This window comes from Oncorhynchus nerka, linkage group LG1 (genome assembly GCF_034236695.1).
Source record: "Oncorhynchus nerka isolate Pitt River linkage group LG1, Oner_Uvic_2.0, whole genome shotgun sequence".
Lineage (NCBI taxonomy): Eukaryota > Metazoa > Chordata > Actinopteri > Salmoniformes > Salmonidae > Oncorhynchus > Oncorhynchus nerka.
In genome coordinates this window covers 11,022,910-11,046,660 of record NC_088396.1, presented here as the reverse complement: position 1 = coordinate 11,046,660, position 23,751 = coordinate 11,022,910, and the positions used below count along the sequence as shown (strand labels likewise).

At 40.9% G+C, this 23,751-nt stretch overlaps 1 protein-coding gene across 1 annotated transcript; it reads right to left on the bottom strand.

The window, feature by feature from the left end:
- Window positions 1-1,121: 1,121 nt before the first annotated feature.
- On the bottom strand, window positions 1,122-23,532 carry LOC135573452 (acid-sensing ion channel 4-A-like). Its single transcript, XM_065022939.1, has 10 exons — window positions 23,185-23,532; window positions 12,331-12,475; window positions 10,484-10,611; window positions 10,219-10,372; window positions 7,804-7,857; window positions 6,132-6,285; window positions 5,535-5,626; window positions 5,217-5,296; window positions 4,623-4,730; window positions 1,122-4,304 (listed from the first exon to the last, which is right to left on the bottom strand). The coding sequence occupies exons 1-10, from the start codon at window positions 23,530-23,532 to the stop codon at window positions 4,173-4,175; spliced, it is 1,395 nt and encodes a 464-aa protein (XP_064879011.1). The 3' UTR covers window positions 1,122-4,172.
- Between the last annotated feature and the right edge of the window lie 219 nt (window positions 23,533-23,751).

The following is a 23,751-nucleotide window of genomic DNA, read 5'->3' as shown; positions in this document are numbered from 1 at the left end:
TAAAAGATACCTGAAATGTCCATACGCACAAAAAGGTGATTTCTCTCAAATTTTGTGCACAAATTTGTTTACATCCCTGTTAGTGTGCATTTCTCCTTTGCCAAGATTATCCATCCACTTGACAGACGTGGCATATCAAGAAGATGATTAAACAGCATGATCATTGCACAGGTGCACCTTGCGCTGGGGACAATAAAAGGCCACTAAAATGTGCCGTTTTGTCCCAACACAATGCCACAGATGTCTCAAGTTTTGAGGGAGTGTGCAATTGTCATTCTGACTGCAGGAAAATCCACCAGAGCTATTGTCAGAGAATTTAATGTTAATTTCTCTACCATAAGCCGCCTCCAATGTAATTTCAGAGAATTTTGCAGCATATCCAACTCACCACAGATCACATGTAACCACACCAGCCCAGGACCTCCACATCTGGCTTTTTCATCTGCAGGATCGTTTGAGACCAGCCACCCAGACAACTGATGAAACTGAGGAGGATTTCTGTCTGTAATAAGAGCCCTTTTGTGGGGAAAAACGGATTCTGATTGGCTTGGCCTGGCTTCCCAGTGGGTGGGCTTATGCCCTCCCAGGCCCATCCATGGTTGTGCCCCTGCCCAGTCATGTGAAATCCATAGATTCAGGCCTGATTAATTTATTTAAATTGACCGATTTCCTTATATGAACTGTAACTCAGTGAAATTGTTGCACTTTGCATGTATACAGTATTTTTGGTCAGAATACTTTGTCTATAGGACAAAAGTGTTCTTGTAAGTTTGTTTGGGAAGAAACAGTGAAAAATGCTAAATGATATGTATAGAAGATGTAAGGGCCTCATACATACTACCCTCAGGCATGCTGTGAAACCACCTAACTATAGTGCAGCTGGGAGCTAATTGTATGTAATTATTTTGCACTCCATTTTACATAGATTGTTGGACTTTCTCCTCCCACAGGGAACAGTTCGTCTGAAGAATTCAAACTCGAGGTTTGCGTCCCAAACGGCAAATGTAAATTTAAAAAATACCTGACAGCCAAGCTCCTTAGAGCTCAAGAACAAAGCAAGAACAAAATAAGTGAATTAACAATAGATCATATAGGAGGCATTTCATTTACCAATCTAAACTTTAATATTTGTACTTACCATAACATTTATAAAATGTGTTCCAACAGAAGAAACAGTCACAATAGCAGACTTCTGTACAAAATGTATTCAGCGTTTTCCTGTGAATCTTATAGAATTTCCATTGATGCCATACTGTTTAATAGAATTGCTCTGATCCATTCTTGAACCCTCAACAGTGTAACGATGCATGCTTCATTGCCATCTCACTCTATGACCGATTTCTGTCATATATGGAACATTCAGATCATGATGAGACCAAGTCGCAAAACACAAACTTATTACTGAGAACTTGATTTTGATTGTGTGAATATACAATATGCAAACAGTATTTGCGAAACAGAAAATTGTGGAACTGAACAAGCAGAGTAGAGAAATGAAGTGAAAGAACAAGCAGAGTGGCAAATTTAGAAATTGTAAAATGTTCAGATTGTTGTCAAGGGGGGAATCCGGCAAGGTCAGATCTACAGCAACCATTTAGTTCCACAGTAATATGCACAGGTGTTGTTGTAATTTGCCCATACTAGTTGTAATATTACATACCAAATTCTTTCTGAATTCCATGGACACATTCTCAGACAGGCCGTACATGTATGCTATACACATAGCAAATACATTTCGCTGTAGAGACAGACTGGTTAGGCGTTTCTGGATCTATAAATACTTGACCGCCTATAGATAACTGTAACAAGTGATGTCAAGATTGCGTTTTGACCCCACATTCACCCTTGTACAGCATCTCATCTGTGTGTGTGGCCTGTCTTTAGTGGAGAGGATAGTGTTAGTGATGACCGAGGAGAAAGTTTGTATGCAGAGCCAGTACAGGATGCCATCAGAGACTGTGATTGGGAACCTTTGAAAATGTCATAGTGACACATGATTATGAATACTTAAAAGCCATGTTTAAAAGCCATGATTACTTGACATGGGCAACAGTGGATTCTCTACGCTGATGAATGTGTAATTTCATTGTGGACTTGTCTAACAAAGCACAGCTCGGAGCACTCGACTACAGTATGGTTACCAATATTAAGATCACAAACCAAATGATTAAGAAATAGTTGATAACATCTTGACATCTATTTATGTGATCATATACGCTGTAATGCGAGGTAAAAATAAATAACCCAGCAAAATCCAACAAAATGGTGGAGGTCTTAAACCCACAGTGGATTGTCAGATAGTACTCAAAGGTCTTTGATAGGTCTTTCACGGAGACTGTTTCACTTAGGAGAGTTGACAGCAGTTTAGTCCTAGATCAGCTTTTTCTTTATCAAATTCACTATTTAAGCCAAGAGAGTGTGCTTGGAGACATAAAACAATTATTTTGGAAGTCAGTTTACTTCCAACAGGGATTTTGGGAAAATAATATTCTGGCTCTTTCTTTAAATGGAGGAGATCAGGTACTACAGTCTGTTGAATGTGTTCAACGATGTGTGTTATAGTTCCCACACGCAAATGTGTGCCGAACTACAAACTGTTCCCCACAGGACTGGCATATAGTGAAAGGGAATGGTTGTTTGTTTGGTTCCAAAAAAATTCACCCTCTCATTTGTTGCTTTGGCTTTAAACTGTGGGAGCATTAACTTGTGTCACACATCTGTTATAGAATATATAACCTTAAGCAACCTTAATGGGGACTTTGTCATTGAAATGACCACAGCATTTGCAGAAGGGCCCAAATGATTCATCCATGTCACGCTTGTTGTTATTCATTACCTTTGAGTGCTGTCCTAATTTGGACGCCATAATTGCTGTAAGAACTTCACCTTTACCCAAGTCAGTAAATCTGAAAAATATATGAATTGCCTGGAGCAATGCAATTCCAATCATCACCTTTCCGACTGGTTTCACTAATAAGCAAGAAGAAGCTACAATCATATTATTTAAAAAATAATATTCTCTAAAATATATCAATAAATTACCAACATTTGTATTAGTTATATATTAAATGAATCATTATCCATTTAAAACAGTGCTTTCTCTTTGTACTCAGGTTGGAACCATGTACAGTACATATATAATACTAAACTCTAACACACCTTTACTATAAACAAGACACAGTGTGTGTATATAGTACGGGCCCTATCATCAAAGTAAGTGTAGTAGGGGTTTAACTCGCTAAAAGATCAGTGTAATATCTTCTCTGATTTTGTTTGCTGATATCTCTATATAATGGTTAGATTGAATATGACCACTTGTCTTATCGAGTCTCATCTTGTATACAATATAAAGGGGAAATTATAATATCTCAGTAAATAATTACATCATTTACAATGATATGATTCAAAATAGTAAGTGAGAACTTATTGACAAATAGTTTGGTGGAAACAAGATTAAGAGTGGTACATACATCAAGATATTGGAGGTGAGTATATCAAGATGGCTCAAGATGACATGCAGTCCTTGTCTTGTTCCCATGTGGTGACCATGTACCAAAATAACCAGAATAGGGATCGAAGGTGGGCGTCTCCAGCCGGACAGTACTGTGGGGTCCAATCTGTGCTTACATACAAGTGGTCTATTAGCAGCACAGGTTTGGTGTTCGACTTTGGCTGTAGCTTTTTCCACTGGTGACAGCAAGAAAGGTATAGAACTGAGGTCCCAGGGTCTGAGAGGACATATTTTAATGTCATTTTATTGTCATCAGGGTGGAAAGATGGCCACTGGGTCTAGCAGGCAAAGTCCTCAAACACTCCATGTGGCTGTCCTTGGTGGTGGGGGAGATGGTGATTCGGTAGAATCGTATTGGCGTAGGCTCCTTCTGGGTGACTTCTGGTCATGTCACTGGACTCCTGGTTGCCACAAAGACCACAATGTAATAAGATATACTAAATGGGTCAGTTTCCCAGACACAGATTAAGATTTGTCTTGAACGAAGAAGCACGTTCAATGGAGATTCTCCATTGAGCAAGCTTTTTAGTCTTGGGCTAGGTTAAATCTTTGTCTGGAAAACCAACCCTAAATTATGTACAGTGTGTTGGCTCAATAAACCAAACAATATTGCTTTTGAATAAACCAAAATGATAATACCTTTGATGTAATGGTAGATATTTCATGTAGATAATTTTTTTACGTCTATGGAAAATTGATGATTTTGGATGATTTTATATGGACTCAAGGAGTAAATTTGTTCCTCATGAGAGAGGGACCTGGGAATTGAAGTTGCCTCTGGGGGGATGTAATCCTGTACAATGGGATAAAACAATATTTTTAACAAGAGATTAAACTGATTTCCCTGAAAGATGTGCAGTGATATACAGTAGCTTGTAGTGATATAAAGATTGAGAGTGATAATAGTTGTAAATATATTGATTTACAACCATTGTGCCAAATGTGTTGTACATCAGTTACACAAATCGAGTGTGTATGGGGCCAGAGAGAACTGAACAACCCCATTTCAGGAGGCTCATTCCCCTTTGGGCTCTCCCTGCATGCACAGAGATGCGTAGGCCTACAAACGGCCTGATGCAACATGCCTGCCCTCCACAAGCAAACCACTCACCTTATTGGCTTTCACATCTTGCAGATCCACAGTGGCAACAGTGGTCGTTTGTTGTTTCTTCTCATCCTTCTGTGGCCTCAGCAGACGCTGCAGCCTGTGCTTTATCACCTGGGTGGAGGCAGGATGGAGGGAGGGATGGAAGAGTGCAAGCAGAGTCAGGAGTTCACTCTATCAGCACATCTGGCATGTCCCAGAGCTCAGCGAGCGATTTTCCATATCATTAGCCTCATATGACACAAGTGAAATCCTTCACACTCATAACTGACACATTAGCAGTGATAGTAGCGCTAGTCCGCGCATAACAGTTTAAAATGTCAAAGTGCCACTAACACTTATTGAGGCAGAAATTTTAGAACAAAGTCCTTGGTGTTTATAAAGCAAGACCAGCTGAAATGTGTGTAGGGTTGTAAAATTACTTTGCCAAAATATGCAGTTATTCCAGAAATCCCAGTTGGAATCAGGTGGGAATAAGCAGAAAAAGCAGAATTCTCCAACCAGAATTTCTGGAAAACTTGGGAATTTTGCAACCCCAAATTTGTGTCACCTCTTGTGAGCTTCATGCATATACACATATTATAAGGCTAGACAATGTACCTCGTAAACATAATCCAATATTTCTAAAATGGACAAAATACTGGCTCCAATGAACAAGCCCATCTGGCCTCCAATGTCACCTGAAAAGGAAGAAATGTAATATTAAGAAGGATTTCAGGTGATGCCAATAATTACTCATTCACTCATATTTGAAAACCATTGTCTGAAAATTCCATTTATTACTAGAGCCAAAGAACCAGTGCCAAGCAGTTTCCATATTAAGACTTATCTTAAACCACATGAAACCCCAATTATTATTATCTTTGAATAAAACAAGAGCGAGAGAGAAAGGGGTCATAGTAGAAAAGAGAAACTCACCTAGTAAACCTGCAACGTCGTACGCTTTCTTTTGTTCAATTGTTTCATAGTTAAGAGCCTCAAAGAAGATATCCAACACCAGAAAGTTGTCTCTAGAGATGGAGAAAATGAGAACAATATTAAACGATAACGGCATATGTTTAGTCTACGTTGTTATAACCAATAGTAAAGTGTTATTATGGAACATACAAAATTGCACTTTCCTTTTTACCTCAACCACAGCACTATAATATTACCAGGATAATATGTAAAAAAAAAAGATATATACTGTACCATGTCATTTTTGTGGTTGTTATAAATTGTCATGATGGCACTTTCAATTCAAATTCAAATGAATCAAGTTAATAATTCACAGATTATGGGGACTTTAAGATTGTAACAGCACTGGCTGGGAACATGAGAAGCATGGGCTGAGTCTCTAATGGAACCCTAATGCCCTTCTTCTGACCAGGGCCCATAGGGTTCAAGTCAAAAGTAGTGCACTATATTATATAGTATCTATGAATAGGTGTGTAGCCAACCCCCTGAGGGTGTCTCAATTTTCTAGCACGGATCTTTTCCAGGTCATAGTAATGTAAGTAATCACGTCAGTTCTACCTGATATACTCCTCAGACTTGTCGTACTTCCTGGACAGGTAGCGAGCGGAGCCCTTGCTGGGGATCTTGACCATGGAGAGCTCCTTGCCGTAGCGGGTCAGGTTACATGGTGTCTCACAGGGACAGCTGTCCCCAGTGCTCTTCTGGAGAAGGGCTGGGAACACAGAGCAAAGTGTTTTAGCCTAGGTCTGGGACACAGCTTGGAACACAGAGCAGAATGGAATAGACTGGGTCTGGGACATAGCCTAGAACATAATCTCGGTTAAACCAGAACTAAAGTCCTTTGTAATTGGTGAGATGCTCGATTAAGTTCTGGCTGCATACATGTTAAGGGAAGAGAGAGAACGAGAATTGGAACTGGAATGAAGAGCTCCACCCTCTGTCTTTGCATGTTACGGGGAAGTCTATGGACCAAATGTCCCCTCCACTTCCCGAAATTCAAAAGATGCTAACACCTACAAAATCTGGATTTTCCAAAGCACCGGAACTAATGCTGCTCGTTATCTTACGCATCCCGTTGTATCATGACAGATCTACGGTACCATTTATGTTTACGTAGCCTGTCCACAAGAGAACACCTAGAATACAGAGCAGACAGTTGGGGGCTCTTCTCCTGGGCACTAGTCTACAAATGGGATGCAAGCACATTTCAGCTTGCAAGTTAAAAGGGAAATTCCGCCACTTTTTAACCTCATATTCATTATCTCCAGCACCATACCTTGATCAATGTTTATTTACTAGCATGCTTAGTATGCATACTGAGATCATGGCTAGTCTCAATATTTATTTTGGCCACACACGCCCATTCACACACACACTTTAACACAAACATGCATAAACAATTGCTCATTCATGGCACTAAAAGAAAAAAAATTATATACTGCATCAACATAGACAACAATACATGCCTTACTCAACTCATCCCTCATTTCAGGACAAAATTCAATTTAGTTAGAAAAATGTGGTGAGTTGTGTGTTTTATAACTCTTATAATGAGGTTATTTGTATGCAGGGGCAACACAGAATCTATTCTTAGACTGAGGCACACAACAAGTCACCTACTGTATATAATATAAATAAATAAATCATGTTTTAATTTATTACCTTGAATTTATTCGGATTGAGTCAAGAATACAGCTAGATATAAATATGAGCCATTCTTGTAAGATATATATCTAGATTTAGCGCACCCACCCATGAAAAGGGCTTGAAATCCTTTTGAAGAAAAAGATAATTACATTTCTGGCTTATTAGGCTCGAAGATCATAATTGTACTGATACATCTCATCACATAATAAAGCGTCTCTTTTATGACCGCCATAATGTTGTGGAGACAAGGCACCTCTGCACAGAGATCACCCTGAGCCTGCCAGTGGGGAGTCAGCCACAGCACATGGAGTTGGTTCAGTGAAGGAATATCAAATGTATGGTGAAAGCTCAGAGAATGAAGGTAAGTAAGCAGTTAGGTAGCTTCGTTGTCACTCACAATTTTGCGCATTTTCGACTCCAACAATTGTCATGTCAACATGGAGGCAATGTCATTTTTGCAATCTTTGCCTAGGCAATCCCTACCAGAACATTGAAACACAATTTATCCTTATAATTGAAAATAATGATTCTGCATTTCACTCAGGGACCATTTATGATAATAAAAAAGAGAAACATGTCTTACCAAGCGCCTTGTCGACACACTTGATGTTACTGGGAGTGCAGATATCAGCAGTTCCTGGAGTACAAAACATGAAATGAGTTTGATTAAGAAAAAAACAAAAATGGCCACCATCCATATTATTACCAACATGAAAAACTCTCATTGAGAACAGAACACTAGCTTATCATTCATCTACAAACGCAAGTAGATGTGGGAAGATGAGTTCCATTCACACTTTTTCGGCCACGTTGGGCATCCTCCTCTGTTTGAATTGAGAAATGGAGCACCGGGGCCCAACCCCAAAGGCATATTTAGAAAGTATTTAAAAAACAATCAATGATTCACCTCATCACAGTGACAAGCACAGCACAGGGGCCACTAATGATAGGAATTCATCAGGAGCACAATTCATCGTGGGAAATATGTGTGGCGAGCAGACAACAAAATGTTCTTTGAGTTAATGTTTTAGGAACAGTAGCCTTTTCAATTTGCATTAGGGAAGATTGATTTGGGGACATTAACGTCGGGGGCACTGAGGAGCAGAGGCATCCTTATGATCAGAGTAGCATGACTGCACAGGAAATCTTTCACCCTACTCTCAATGGAGAGAGGTCAGGTGTCTCTCTACAGGGGATGTTACATCAAGGCCCTTCATTCAGGAATGAAAATAAGCAGATTTGTATACCAAATAAGACTCCTGCCATGACTACACATACAGTTGAAGTCGGAAGTTTAAATACACCTTAGCCAAATACATTTTAACTCAGTTTTTCACAATTGTTGACATTTAATCCTAGTAAAAAAATCCCTGTTTTAGGTCAGTTAGGATCACCACTTTATTTTAAGAATGTGAAATGTCAGAATTATAGTAGAAAATGCTTTAGTTCAGCTTTTAGTTATTTCATCACATTCCCAGTGGGTCAGAAGTTTACATACACTTAATTAGTATTTGGTAGCATTGCCTTTAAATTGTTTAACTTGGGTCAAACGTTTTGGGGAGCCTTCCACAAGCTTTCCACAATAAGTTGGGTGAATTTTGGCCCATTCCTCCTGACAGAGCTGGTGTAACTGAGGTTTGTAGGCCTCCTTGCTCGCACACGCTTTTTCAGTTATGCCCACAAATTTTCTGTAGGATTGAGGTCAGGGCTTTGTGATGGTCACTCCAATACCTTGACTTTGTTTGTCCTTTAGCCATTTTGCCACAACTTTGGAAGTATGCTTGGGTAATTGTCCATTTGGAAGACCCATTTGCGACCAAGCTTTAACTACCTGACCTGATGTCTTGAGATGTTGTTTCAATATATCCACATAATTTTACCTCATCATGATGCCATCTATTTTGTGAAGTGCACCAGACCCTCCTGCAGCAAAGCACCCCCACAACATGATGCTGCCACCTCCGTGCTTCACGGTTCTTCGGCTTGCAAGCCTCCCCCTTTGTCCTCCAAACAAAACGATGGCCATTATGGCCAAACAGTTCTATTTTTGTTTCATCAGACCAGAGGACATTTCTCCAAAAATGACGGTCTTTGTCCCTATGTGCAGTTGCAAACCACAGTCTTGCTTTTTTATGGCGGTTTTGGAGTAGCGGCTTCTTCCTTGCTGAGTGGCCTTTCAGGTTATGTCGATATAGGATTCGTTTTACTGTGGCTATAGATACTTTTGTACCTGTTTCCTCCAGCATCTTCACAAGGTCCTTTGCTGTTGTTCTGGGATTGATTTGCACTGTTCGCACCAAAGTACATTCATCTCTAGGAGACAGAACTCCTTACTGAGCGGTATGACAGCTGCGTGGTCCTATGGTGTTTATACTTGGGTACTATTGTTTGTACAGATGAACGTGGTACCGTCAGGCGTTTGGAAATTGCTCCCAAGGATGAACCAGACATGTGGTCTACAATTTATTTTCTGATGACTTGGCTGATGTCTTTTGATTTTCCCATGATGTCAAGCAAAGAGGCACTGAGTTTGAAGGTAGGCCTTGAAATACATCCACAGGTACACCTCCAACTGACTCAAATGATCAATTAGCCTATCAGAAGCTTCTAAAGCCATGACATAATTTTCTGGAATTTTCCAAGCTGTTTTAAGGCACAGTCAACTTAGTGTATGTAAACTTCTGACCCAGTGGAATTGTGATACAGTGAGTTATAAGTGAAATAATCTTTCTTTAAACAATTGTTGGAAAAATTACTTGTGTCATGCACAAAGTAGATGTCCTAACCACCTTGCCAAAATGACAGTTTTTTAACAAGAAATTTGTGGAGGGGTTGAAAAACGAGTTTTATGGACTTCAACCTAAGTGTAATGTAAACTTCTGACTCCAACTGCATATTGACAGTGTATGTGCGGTACATTAAATGGGTAACAGGGAATCATATATAATACCAGGTGATTAGTGAGTAGTGAGTGAGGGCTACAGTAAAGCCTTCTTACCAGGCATGTGTACCATCCTGCAGTTGCATTCCCGGAGCACCTCCCTGGTCTCGCAGCGCAGGCGGCAGGCACTGATGCTGTAGGTGTCGTATCCCGGGATCATCTGGTCGCTGGTGGAGCGGCAGTTCCCCCAGGGCTGGGGCAGGTAGGTCAGCTAAGCACAGAGTGATTGATTAGAGCCATGTCTGAGCCACACTGCTCGGGGGTGAGGATAAGTGAGTACTGAGAGAGTGGTAATCTGGGTGAAAGCGGTGCCGGGGCCTACCCTTTGTTCCTGACATGAAACAAAGGTCTGGAATCCCGGGGAGACTCCGAAGCCCAGCTGGTGGATGTAGGGAGGCTCATCCTGGCTGTGGATCTGCACGCGGATCCCTGCCTCTAACGACGTCTCATCTTCCGGGAGAAAAGAGGCACGTGTAGGCAGTACAAAAACACACGTACAGAGTGGATTCATTCAGCCTTTTATCCATCAATCCTAGGGGAAGGCTAATTGTGACAAGGCCCATCTCAGTGATTTGAGAAAAACAAGACACTGACAATGATCACATCTACAGTGAGGGAAGAAAGTATTTGATCCCCTTCTGGTTTTGTACGTTTGCCCACTGACAAAGAAATGATCCGACTATAATTTTAATGGTAGGTTTATTTGAACAGTGAGAGACAGAATAACAACAACAAAAATCCAGAAAAACGCATGTCAAAAATGTTATAAATTGATTTGCATTTTAATGATGGAAATAAGTATTTGACCCCTCTGCAAAACATGACTTGGTACTTGGTGACAAAACCCTTGTTGGCAATCACAGACGTTTCTTGTAGATGGCCACCAGGTTTGCACACATTTCAGGAGGGATTTTGTCCCACTCCTCCAGGACCTTAATTTGCTTCTTCTTGAGCCACTCCTTTGTTGCCTTGGCAGTGTGTTTTGGGGCATTGTCATGCTGGAATACCCATCCACGACCCATTTTCAATGCCCTGGCTGAGGGAAGGAGGTTCTCACCCAAGATTTGATGGTACATGGCCCCGTCCATCATCCCTTTGATGCGGTGAAGTTGTGCTGTCCCATTGGCAGAAAAACACCCCCAAAGCATAATGTTTCCACCTCCATGTTTGACGGTGGGAATGGTGTCCTTGGGGTCATAGGCAGCATTCCTCCACCTCCAAACACGGCGAGTTGAGTTGATGCCAAAGAGCTCCATTTTGGTCTCATCTGACCACAACACTTTCACACAGTTGTCCTCTGAATCATTCAGATGTACATTGGCAAACTTCAGACGGGCATGTATATGTGCTTTCTTGAGCAGGGGGACTTGCGGGATTTCAGTCATTCACGGCGTAGTGTGTTACCAATTGTTTTCTTGGTGACTATGGTCCCAGCTGCTTTGAGATCATTGACAAGATCCTCCCGTGTAGTTCTGGGCTGATTCCTCACCATTCTCATGATCATTGCAACTCCACCATGTGAGATCTTGCATGGAGCCCCAGGCCGAGGGAGAGTGACAGTTCTTTTGTGTTTCTTCCATTTGCGAATAATCATACCAACTGTTGTCACCTTCTCACCAAGCTGCTTGGCGATGGTATTGTAGCCCATCCCAGCCTTGTGTAGGTCTACAATCTTGTCCCTGACATCCTTGTAGAGCTCTTTGGTCTTGGCCATGGTGGAGAGTTTGGAATTCTGGATTTTTTATGTTGATATTCGGTCTCTCACTGTTCAAATAAACCTACCATTAAAATTATACACTGATAATTTCTTTGTCAGTGGGCAAACGTACAAAATCAGCAGGGGATCAAATACTTTTTTCCCTCACTGTACATATACTGAACAAAAATATAAACACAACTGGTAAAGTGTTGGTCCCATGTTTCATCAGTTGAAATAAAATAACCCAGAAATGTTGTATATTTTTGTTCAGTGTATATGACTTACAGCACTGTCAACAGATTTATCCCTTACAATAATAATTTTAACGAAAGCATTCAGGATAGTGACGACATTGCAGAAATGCATCACTAGTGTCCTATACAAACATGATTCAGAGATGGGCTAGAATACTGTTGATTTATGACAACAGAAACAGATCCCGTAAACAACATGTAAGGTTTATGACTTACTTGTCTCTTTCCAGATGGGAAGATACTCATCCTGTTGAATATCCAACATTATCTCCAGCCCATTTCCCATTCCACCTTGCTTGGTTTTCCTGGATGTCGACTTGTTCCCATTGAAAGTGTAGCATTTTCCATATCTTGTATAGACCTATGGGAGAATATATTAATATCAGACATGTCATAATAAACATGACAATATCCATCTCTGCTGTAACAGACTCATACAGTACTTGTATGGTGTAGCAATGAAGTTGGAGGTATGGACCGGAAAATGAAGATGGTCTACGTGGTCTACATTCTCTGTCTGTAATGGCTACCCAGAATATTTTCAATGAATTGTAATAACTTTACCTACATGTACATATTACCTCAATTACCTCGACTAACCGGTGCCCCGCACATTGACTCTGTACCGGTGCCCCCTGTATATAGTCCCACTATTGTTATTTTACTGCTGCTCTTTAATTAATTTGACTCTTTTATTTCTTATTCTTTTTCGTATTTTTTAAACTGCATTGTTGGTTAGGGGCTTGTAAGTAAGCATTTCACTGTAAGGTCTACACTTGTTGTATTCGGCGCATGTGATTAATAAAATCTGATTTGATTTAAATAAACCTAAGAGATGTGTGTTGAAGGGAGAGTGATATACCAACAGTCTTGATCTTTATTATACCATAGAAACATACAAAATATAACTTATTAAAAATGTATACCTATATACTTTACATACTTACAGACTATGATAAAAATGTAGCTTGCTCTTCAAATTTACAGAGCAAACACCCACTAACGATCCATTAAGGATTCCACAAACTGATCACACAAAGTTAAGTGTTCCCTTTCTTATCTACGTTGATAAGAGAAGATAAAAGACAGAAGCATTTAAAATTGAGGTAGAATATCTGTTGAAAGCTTGACAGCAGCCTTTTAGGGAAACATAGAATTCCTTTGTTTATGGGCCTCATCTCGCTACAGTACAAGCCAAAGTGACACGATTATATTATTTTGTCTTGACACCGTGAACCTTGTGGAGCATTAGAATGAAAGATGAGGAAATCACATGACAAACAAAATCAGCAGATGAGACAGTGGGGTTGACAGTAAAATAACAATGGTGCCAAATCCAGGATGTTGCTGTAACAAGTCTGTTTTAACTTCAATATCAGCACACGTAGGGTTTCACAATTCCAGTCATTTTCTCAAAATGCCAAGGTTTTTCATAAATTCTGGTTGGAAGATTCCCAGAAAATGAAGGAATAAGCAGGAAATCCAGAATATCCTCCAACAAGGGATTTCTGGAAAAACCTGGGAATTCCAGAATTTTTGCAACCCTAATCACAAACTTTACAATAAGTGGTGTGATGACTAAATTAGGGTTGAACATCAGACAACACACAAGTACTAATTTACAGACCACAGGGTGTGCTCTGATCTCAGATAGTTACACACAAACCAAACCTTTACACTGTCATATGGCTCTGCAGCTGGCTGTTGTACACCATACACAACAGTCATTAAGAGTGGTTTTGGTGTTGTTTGAATCCCATATTTCCCCTTTAAGCCACTGTTTACCAAACTGGGATGTTTACTAAAACACAGGCATGTACAGTACAGTACACAGCCTGTATATGATTATGCTGTCCCCTAAATCAGGTAGGCCCATTCCCCTATATAATGTGGGAGTGCCCTGCAGTTAAATGCTTCTGGGGCAAAGTTTCAAAATTCATTTTGAATTGCATGAATGCTTAGCTCTTTGAATCGCTCAATCAATCAGGCAACAGCACTGGCAGGCCACTGGATAGGGACATGTTGGCTGGTTTGGGAGTTTTCTTTTCCTGTTTATACTGAATTCATCATCACTTAAAGTATTTCTTACTGTCTTTTTAAAAGTATTTTGAGTGAAAGCCTACAGGTACATGTTTCATAAACTTAGAATTTGAATTGGATAATGTACCTGTAATTCCGACCAAAAAATAACAAGCAATAATAATAATCGTCCCCCCAAATAATCTACTCTGTGATCCTTCAAGAAATGGGTACATATAGAATATGTAGCCTAGTATGTAGGAAGAAAAATAAGTCATCAAATTATTTAAAGCCCTACTGTGTAGTTGTGGCTAAAGCCAATGGTGTACGAAGAGGACAATAGTGTGCAACCCGCCCTCTTTGACTGACGTGCTATTTGTGTGAGTTGGTTTAATCTGTGGAAGGCGGGCACAGAGCAGCAGAGGAGGTAAGCTGCACCCCATCATTGATTTAGCCTGCTTTATTGACATACTTAAGCTTCCACCACTGCACTCGATTTACAGAGGAAGAGGAATTATAGAAAGAAAAAAACACACTTACAGGGATAGTCCTGAGTTCTGCTCTAAAACTTGTGATATCGCTGGGGTATTGGCAAATTATGTCCACAGAGAGCAGGGGAAGTTTTGCCATCGTCTCAGCCTGGAAATGTTTGTTGACAGAGCCTCCACTGATTCATTTCTCAGCTTTAGCCTCTCTCTCGTCTCTCCAATAGCCTGTGTGATTGATGGAGCGTTTCCCCCTTGTTACATCTTGCACCAAATTTAGCAAAGGTAACAGGGCTGACTATCAATTCCAAGGAGGATCATGGTATCGTCTCTGAAAAACCAAACATCCTGTAGCATAGTCACACTAACAGTTTATTCTAAAATAATCCCTCACATGTATCTACAACAATATACACCTTTACAATAAATCGTGTTGTGGACCAGTGATAAACTTTTAATGAATGTAATAGATAGCTACATTCACAACAAAGGTTAGAAACAAAAATTATTTTAAAAAAAATGTATACGCCAACACTGGTACGAACAGCTGGATAGTTACATGCTATACACATTAAAATGCAACCAGAGTCCTTAGCAGTAACTTTGCTTTGGAAAGATGCCCAACTACTCTAATTTGCATAAATCTCTCTTGTTCTAGCGGCTAGCACCCAACTTAATTGAGCTTAATGTCAGTCCATTAACTGTCTTTTGGCAGTATTTTCTCCTCAAATTGCCTTGTTTCTCCCCTGGTCTCTCCATTTGAAATACATTAAGAGGCTCACCGCTTGCCACATGTAACTCCTGAGCCCTTGTGTGGTATAACCTAAAACATCCTCTTTACGGCAGTCGTCTGACAGTTCCCGGGTGTTTTCCTTTTAAATAACCCACAAGAATCACTTGAGCGCTTCTCCTGAGGACATCCATTTCTTAGCATGTGGCCGTGTGTCAGCGGCCGGGGCTCTTCGTGTATGGATGAGGAGGAAGATTATAATTCATTTCCGATGGTGGTGGAACACGCTGCATGGCAGATTAGCAGTTGAGTCCCATTAAGGGCAGCTCATGCAGGTTTAAAGGTAAGAGAACGTTCCCTGGTTTAATGGCTTCATTACAGCCCTCTGGCAGAGTGCTAGGGATCACACAGTAGCATACATTGATGGAATATCTACATGAGCTAACTAATCTTGTCTCTTGGTTGGTTCCTCGTGTTAAGTTGCAAGTAGGGTTGGAAAACTCTGGTAACTTTCCCCAAATGCCCAGGTTTTCTAGAAATTCCCCACTGAAGATTCCCAGAATCAGGAGGGAATTAAACAGGAAATTCTGAATCCTCTGACCAGGATTTCTGGATAACCTGAGAATATTGAGAAAGTTACCAGAATTTTGCAAACCTATTTGGAGACATGTGTTGGTTGGTTGATCTTGTGTTAAGTTGCAAGACAGGAATGATTGAGTAGGGACATCTATGAAGGAGTCTCACCAACACCTGAATTTCACATACAGTAGCTAGGTGCCAGAGTAATGCAGGAACTAAGGGGAGAGATTTTACCTCACTGCTCAAGGTGCCCTCACTGCTAGACGGTAGTTTAGTCATTTAATTCTTAAATATCTTTCAATCGAAGTATGCCATTAGAGTCTATCAGAGGCAACGCGAAACAAATTCGATTTGTCATGGGTCAATACATTTAAGATCCTAACATACTGACGAGAAGGAAGCGCTCTAATTGAGGGAACAGAGGTGGTGCCCCAAATGGCCCCCTATTCCCTATGGAGTGCACTACTTTTGAACAGGGCCCATAACGCTCTGGTCAAAAGTAGTGCATTAGCTACATAGGGAATATGGTGCCAAATGGGACGCTGACAGACACTCCACTCCAGATGTTTAAAGACAACGACAACGTGGTTTGGGGTAAACGGAGTAGACATTGAAGCGTATCATCCAAACAGTGTGGATAAGAATGTGAGGCACGCAAGGTTCTGCACCATTTGCTCCTGTCTCATGGGTAAGCCACTCAACTTGGCGTATAGGGCACCACTTTGGCACACATTCAGACGCATGACATTTATTGTATATCAATTCCTAACTTAACATTAAACAACTGACTGGAAGCATCACTTTACTGGTGGCCTATCCCTCTAGCATACAGCACAGTAAGCAAGACGTGTCATCGAGGACTTGTTTGCATGGCAAATAGAGCGGACTACGGCAAAAAAACGAAAGGATTTATCTCATCCCTTTAATTGGAGATATGTAGTAAATTATATAGTTAACGGACACACGCAACAGGGGTGAAATTATCCTTAAACTATTGAGTCTGTATCCACTGTTGAATGTATGACTCGGTACACAAAGAACCATCAGTATTTGCACACCTTCAGTTACATTTTATTTGAAGAAATATAGAGAACACGTGCTGAAAGGAATGTGAACGCCAAAGTGAATACCAAGAAATGTCAAAAATGAGCAAGGTAGTTCAGCATAAAGAGTACTTTGTCTTAGCTACAGAAATGAAGCATCCCTATGCTGATAGATCAATCACTCTGTCACCATATTCTGGGACTTTTATTCGGTTTCTCATCTTCACTCAACCCAAAAATAGGAATAAAGAAAAACATGGGCGCTACACTCCCTAGAAAATACACACATTGTTCATCTCCAGAAACTAGGAGGCTGTAGCCCTCCTTCCTATCCTCATGTTGGATTATAGCACGCTAATGAAGCAGCACATGTGCACTCGACAGAGTCTCTGTCCCAAATGCACTACTTTTGACCACGGCCCATACAAAAAGGAGTGCCCTATGAAGGCAACAGGGTGGTATTTTGGACTGACCAAACAGCTCAGACAGAAGGGGGGGGAAATCTACCTTGACAGTGTTGACAGTGTGCCAACATCAAGCAGCCTACACGGATACATAAATGAGCCATTTTGGAAATGTGATTAGATACCAGTAATATAACAGAGATCAATTAATTTCTATCACCAGTGGCACACTGTTCTCTAAGCAGTCTTTGTCAGTAATGGAAATGAGTCCTCGCTTGCTTGTAAAGCTTTGTTAAATGTCTCGGAGGACTGAAACAACCGATTGGGCACAGAAACGATGCCCCCATAATTTCCTCTATAAATCAAATGATTAAATCTTCCAATTTCTTAAACACCCAAAGGCTTCTATAAATGTGCATTGCAGAACATTAGATACGTTGTTCATTTGTATGTACTGCTGTAGTCATGTCATATTTTCAGATCTGTATTCAAATTAGTTTACTGGATTGTGCATCATACACGTGTCTAAACTACACTAACCATTTGTGACAGTTGACTTATGTGCCCTTTCTTGTAGAGGTGGTGAACGCAAATGGACCCCTCGATACAATCTTTCGCTCTTTTTTTACACTTGGATGGTCAGCATCATAGCACTGATGAAAAGAGCAGGGCAGATTAACATTACTACTACGGCAGTGCTGATTGAATGTTATCATAGGTCACAAGGGTCCCTCACTAGACTTATATAATCCACGTTTATCAATGTACCAGGCTATTTCCTTTTGGGTCGATTTGCTCTCTGTTCTTATTTGTGATTTGGTTTGATAATAGCTAATAGAGCCTGGAGGAAAGAGGATAAATCTGCCCTGGGCAGAGTATGCAGCTAAAACCCTGCCTGAGGCATTTGTCTAACTGTCGACTATTTTTCTGCTGCTGTTTAGGTTTTCTATTTGAATCAAGGCACCTCTCATTAACATAGACCTTCACTTCTCCAGCTCTCAATCTTCCACCTCCCTTGCTCTCTGTCCTCCAGACTCCTCTATCGCTCCAAACTACTCCTACCACCGGCGTACCCGGGTGCCCCCTTTTGCCTGGCAAACGTTTATTTGCTATTAATCCGATGTGAGACACCTCTGGGAATGTCTGGGGAAACCATATCTATTGAGGCAAAGCCCAATGCCGAAGATTGACAATTCTATATTGGAAGAACAGCAACGACTACATTGCCATGTAAATCATCAGTGTACAATATATGGCGTTCCAAGGGTTTAGTACAGGCCTTTCTCTGGTCATTAGTCAATGGGCATTTTAGAGTTTAGACCTTGATTAAACACATTCATTCTACATGTATGGATTATGGTAATTTGGGCAAATTTCCTCACCCAGCATTAGTACACATTTATTACAAAGGTTATTAAATATGTTAGACATAGAATACGTATAGATCCCCTTAGCACCATGATGTGATCGCTAAAGAGACATGCAACCCTAACTTTATTCACAAGGTGCTGCAATAGGTGCAACATACAGTGCCTTCAGGAAGAATTCACACCCCTCAACATTACACATTTTGTTGTTACAAAGATGGGTTAAAATGGACTTCATTATTTTTATTTTGTCAACAATCTACACACAATACTCTATCTTTTCAAAGAGGAAGACAAATTATTCAATATACAGTGGGGCAAAAAACTATTTAGTCAGTCACCAATTGTGCAAGTTCTCCCACTTAAAAAGATGAGAGAGGCCTGTAATTTTCATCATAGGTACACTTCAACTATGACAGACAAAATGAGAAAAAAAATCCAGAAAATCACATTGTAGGATGATTTTTAATGAATTTATTTGCAAATTATGGTGGAAAATAAGTATTCAATAACAAAAGTTTATCTCAATACTTTGTTATATACCCTTTGTTGGCAATGACAGAGGTCAAACGTTTTCTGTAAGTCTTCACAAGGTTTTCACACACTGTTACTGGTATTTTGGCCCATTCCTCCATGCAGATCTCCTCTAGAGCAGTGATGTTTTGGGGCTGTTGCTGGGCAACACGGACTTTCAACTCCCTCCAAAGATTTTCTATGGGGTTGAGATCTGGAGACTGGCTAGGCCACTCCAGGACCTTGAAATGCTTCTTACGAAGCCACTCCTTCGTTGCCCGGGCGGTGTGTTTGGGATCATTGTCATGCTGAAAGACCCAGCCACGTTTCATCTTCAATGAATACATGTTAGAATTCCCTTTGGCAGCGACTACAGCTGAGGCTATTTTGGGGTAAGTATCTAAGAGCTTTGCAAATCTGGATTGAACAATAACTTGCACATTATTCTTTTTTAAATTCTTCAAGCTCTGTCAAGTTGATTGTTGATCATTGCTAGACAGCCATTTTCATGTCTTGCCATAGATTTTCAACACGATTTAAGTCCAAACTGTAACTCGGCCAATCAAGAACATTCAATGTTGTCTTGTTAAGCAACAACAGTTTATATTTGGCATTGTGTTTTAGGTTATTGTCCTGCTGAAATGTGAATTTGTCTTCCAGTGTCTGTTGGAAAGCATACAACGTGTTCATCTAGGATTCCTGTGCTTAGCTCTATTCTGTTTATTTTTATCCTAAATAACTCCCTAGTCCTTGCCAATAACATGATGCATGCTTGAAATATGAAGAAGGTGCTCTGTGATGTGTTGTGTTGGATTTGCCCCAAACCTAACGCTTTATATTCAAGACAAAAAGGTCATTTCTTTGCCACAATTTTGGCAGTATTACTTTAGTGCCTTATTATATACAGGATGCATGATTTGAAATATCTTTATTCTGCACAGGCTTTCTTCTTTTCACTCTGTCATTTAAATTAGTATTGTGGAGTAACTACAATGTTGTGAGCATCCTCAGTTCTATCACAGCCATTAGACTGTAAATTAGACCTTGGCCCAATCCCAAATGGACCTCTAGACCCTACGCCCTCTGCACTTGTGGAGATATTAGAAGATTTGATTGGTATAAGCAATGGTGAAACTTTAATTAACCTAGCCTATCAGATGACAAGGTGGAGCTATTACCGCATTGATTACAACGGTGAAATCCTCTCGGATTATAGGGCGAAGGGTGTAGGGATCCATTTGGGATTGGGTCCCTGTTTTAGCATGGCCAGCGCCATTGATGACTTTCACCATCCTGAAGTAAACAGCTGGGTGGGACTTCCACTGGGTTAAGCCAGGTGGGCCCTCTATCCAACTCTATGCTCAACACATCAAAGAGTGGTGGAGTAGCCGTCCAATCCAGCAAGATCCAGATATATCCTCAGCTACTGGCAGCATGACTGGGTGCCATCCTCACAGATGTTTGACATGCAGACTTTGGAGCTGCCAAATTGGGACCAGGAGACACCAGGATCTTCCCCAAGAGGCCTACAGTATGAAGCTCCCAAAACATCAAGGGTAAGTTTGTGGTCAGGCAACACCCCAAAGGAGCCTAACATTCTGCTAACAAGGTTACTATTTTTTACTGTTCAAGTCAGACTGTTCTGAGAGGATTAGTACGGTAAATATGTGAACGCTCTTTATATTTTGTTGCAGCGGCAACCCCATATACTGGTATGAATGTTGCCACATCTGAGTAGACTACTACTGTCAGTTGAGGGACTCACCTAGTATACAGTACGCAGGTTGGAAGGGCTCATGCAGTTACAGCGCTAACTGTCAACGAAATCAAATCAAATTGTATTTGTCACATGCGCTGAACACAACAGGTGTAGGACCTTACAGTGAAATGCTTACTTACAAGCCCTTAACCAAAAATGCAGTTTTAAGAAAAATAAGTGTTAAGTAAAAAAAAATAGATAAGCATAAAATAAAAAATAAAATAAAAAATAATTTAAGAGCAGCATTAAAAAATCAGTAGCGAGGCTATATATACAGTGGTACTGGTACAGAGCCAATGTGCGGGGGCACAGGTTAGTCAAGGTAATTGAGGTAATATGTACACGTAGGTAGAGTTAAAGTGACTATGCATAGATAATGAACAGAGAGTAGCATAAAGAGGGAGGGGGGACAACGACAATGAAAATAGTTTGGCTAGCCATTTAATTAGCTGTTCAGGAGTCTTATAGCTTGGTATCAGAAGCTGTAAAAAGTCTCTTGGACCTAGACTTGGCGCTGAAGTACCACTTGCCGTGCGGTAGCAGAGAGAACAGTATATGACTGGGGTCTTTGACAATTTTTAGGGCCTTCCTGTGACACTGACTGGTATTGTTTATTATTATTTATTTTTTCTTCACCTTTATTTGACCAGGCAGGCTAGTTGAGAACAAGTTCTCATTTGCAACTGCGACCTGGCCAAGGTAAAGCAAAGCAGTGTGACACAGACAACAACACAGAGTTACACATGGAGTAAACAATAAACAAGCCAATAGCACAATAAACAAGTCAATGACACAGTAGAAAAAAAGAAAGTCTAGATACAGTGTGTGCAAAAGGCATGAGGAGGGAGGCAATAAATAGGCCATAGGAGCGAATAATTACGATTTAGCAGATTAACACTGGAGTGATAAATGAGCAGATGATGATGTGCAAGTAGAGATACTGGTGTGCAAAAGAGCAGAAAAGTAAATAAAATAAAAACAGTATGGGGATGAGGTAGGTAGATTGGGTGGGCTATTTACAGATGGACTATGTACAGCTGCAGCGATCGGTTAGCTGCTCAGATAGTTGATGTTTAAAGTTGGTGAGGGAAATAAAAGTCTCCAACTTGTCACGCCTTGGTCATTATATTTTGTGTTTTTGGTATATGTTTGGGTAAGCCAGGGTGTGACATGGGTTTATATGTTGTGTTTCGTATTGGGGTTTGTAGTAATTGGGATTGTGTTGATTAGGGGTGTGTCTAGTTAGGCTTGGCTGCCTGAGGCGATTCTCAATTGGAGTCAGCTGCTTATCGTTGTCTCTGATTGGGAACCGTATTTAGGTAGCCTGAGTTTGCGTTGTATTTTGTGGGTGTTTGTCCTGTCTCTGTGTTGTAGTCACCAGATAGGCTGTAATTAGTTTCACGTTCCGTTTGTTGTTTTGCTTTGTATGATATTGAGTTATTTCATGTACGTATTCTTTCATTAAAGTCATGAGTAACCTACACGCTGCATTTACAACTTCAGCGATTTTTGCAATTCGTTCCAGTCACTGGCAGCAGAGAACTGGAAGGAAAGGTGGCCAAATTAGGTGTTGGCTTTGGGGATGATAGGGTAGCCTAGTGGTTAGCTGACTTAACTGACTTGCCTAGTAAAATAAAGGTAAAATTAAATTAATAAGTGAGATATACCTGCTGGAATGTGTGCTACAGGTGGGTGTTGTTATTGTGACCAGGGAACTGAGATAAGGTGGAGCTTTACCTAGCATAGACTCATAGATGACCTGGAGCCAGTGGGTCTGGCGACGAATACGTAGCGAGGGCCAGCCGACTAGAACATACAGGTCGCAGTGGTGGGTGGTATAAGGTGATTTGGTAACAAAACGGATGGCACTGTGATAGACCGCATCCAGTTTACTGAGTAGAGTGTTGGAAGCTATTTTGTAGATGACATCGCCAAAGTCGAGGATCGGTAGGATAGTCAGTTTTACGAGGGTAAGTTTGGCGGCGTGAGTGAAGGAGGCTTTGTTGCAAAATAGAAAGCCGATTGTAGAATTGATTTTGGATTGGAGATGTTTAATATGAGTCTGGAAGGAGGGTTTGTACATCACCCCAGTGATCACCCCAGTGATGTACAAGGCCATACGCACTACCCTCTGTAGTGCCATGCGGTCAGAGGCCGAGCAGTTGCCATACCAGGCAGCGATGCAACCAGCTCTCGATGGTGCAGTTGTAGAACTTTTTGAGGATCTGAGGACCTATGCCAAATCTTTTCAGACTCCTGAGGGGGAATAGTCTTTGTCGTGCTCTCATCACGACTGTCTTTGTGTGTTTGGACCATGTTAGTTTGTTGGTGATGTGGACATCAAGGAACTTGAAGCTCTCAACCTGCTCCACTACAGCCCCGTTAATGAGAATGGGTGTGTGCTCTGTCCTCCTTTTCCTGTAGTCCACAATCATCTCCCTTGTCTTCATAACTTTGAGAGATAGGTTGTTAGCACCACACAGCCAGGTCTCTGACCTCCTCCCTATAGGCTGTCTCATCGTTGTCTGTGATCAGGCCTAACGCTGTTGTGTCAAACGGCAAACTTAATGATGGTGTTGAAGTGGTGCCTGGCCATGCAGTCATGACTGAACAGGGAATACAGGAGGGGACTGAGCACGCACCCCTGATGGGCCCCCGTGTTGAGGATCAGCGTGGCAGACATGTTGTTACCCTGGCCACCTGGGGGTGGCCCGTCAGGAAGTCCAGGATCCAGTTGC

Coding starts and splice junctions, on each gene's coding strand:
- LOC135573452 (XM_065022939.1), bottom strand. CDS start 23,532: ATGAGACAGCCTATAGGGAGGAGGTCAGAGACCTGGCTGTGTGGTGCT. Junction 10,373..10,483: donor TTTCATGTCAGGAACAAAGG/GTAGGCCCCGGC, acceptor CTCTGTGCTTAG/CTGACCTACCTGCCCCAGCC. Junction 4,731..5,216: donor TATTGGATTATGTTTACGAG/GTACATTGTCTA, acceptor GCCTCCACCCAG/GTGATAAAGCACAGGCTGCA.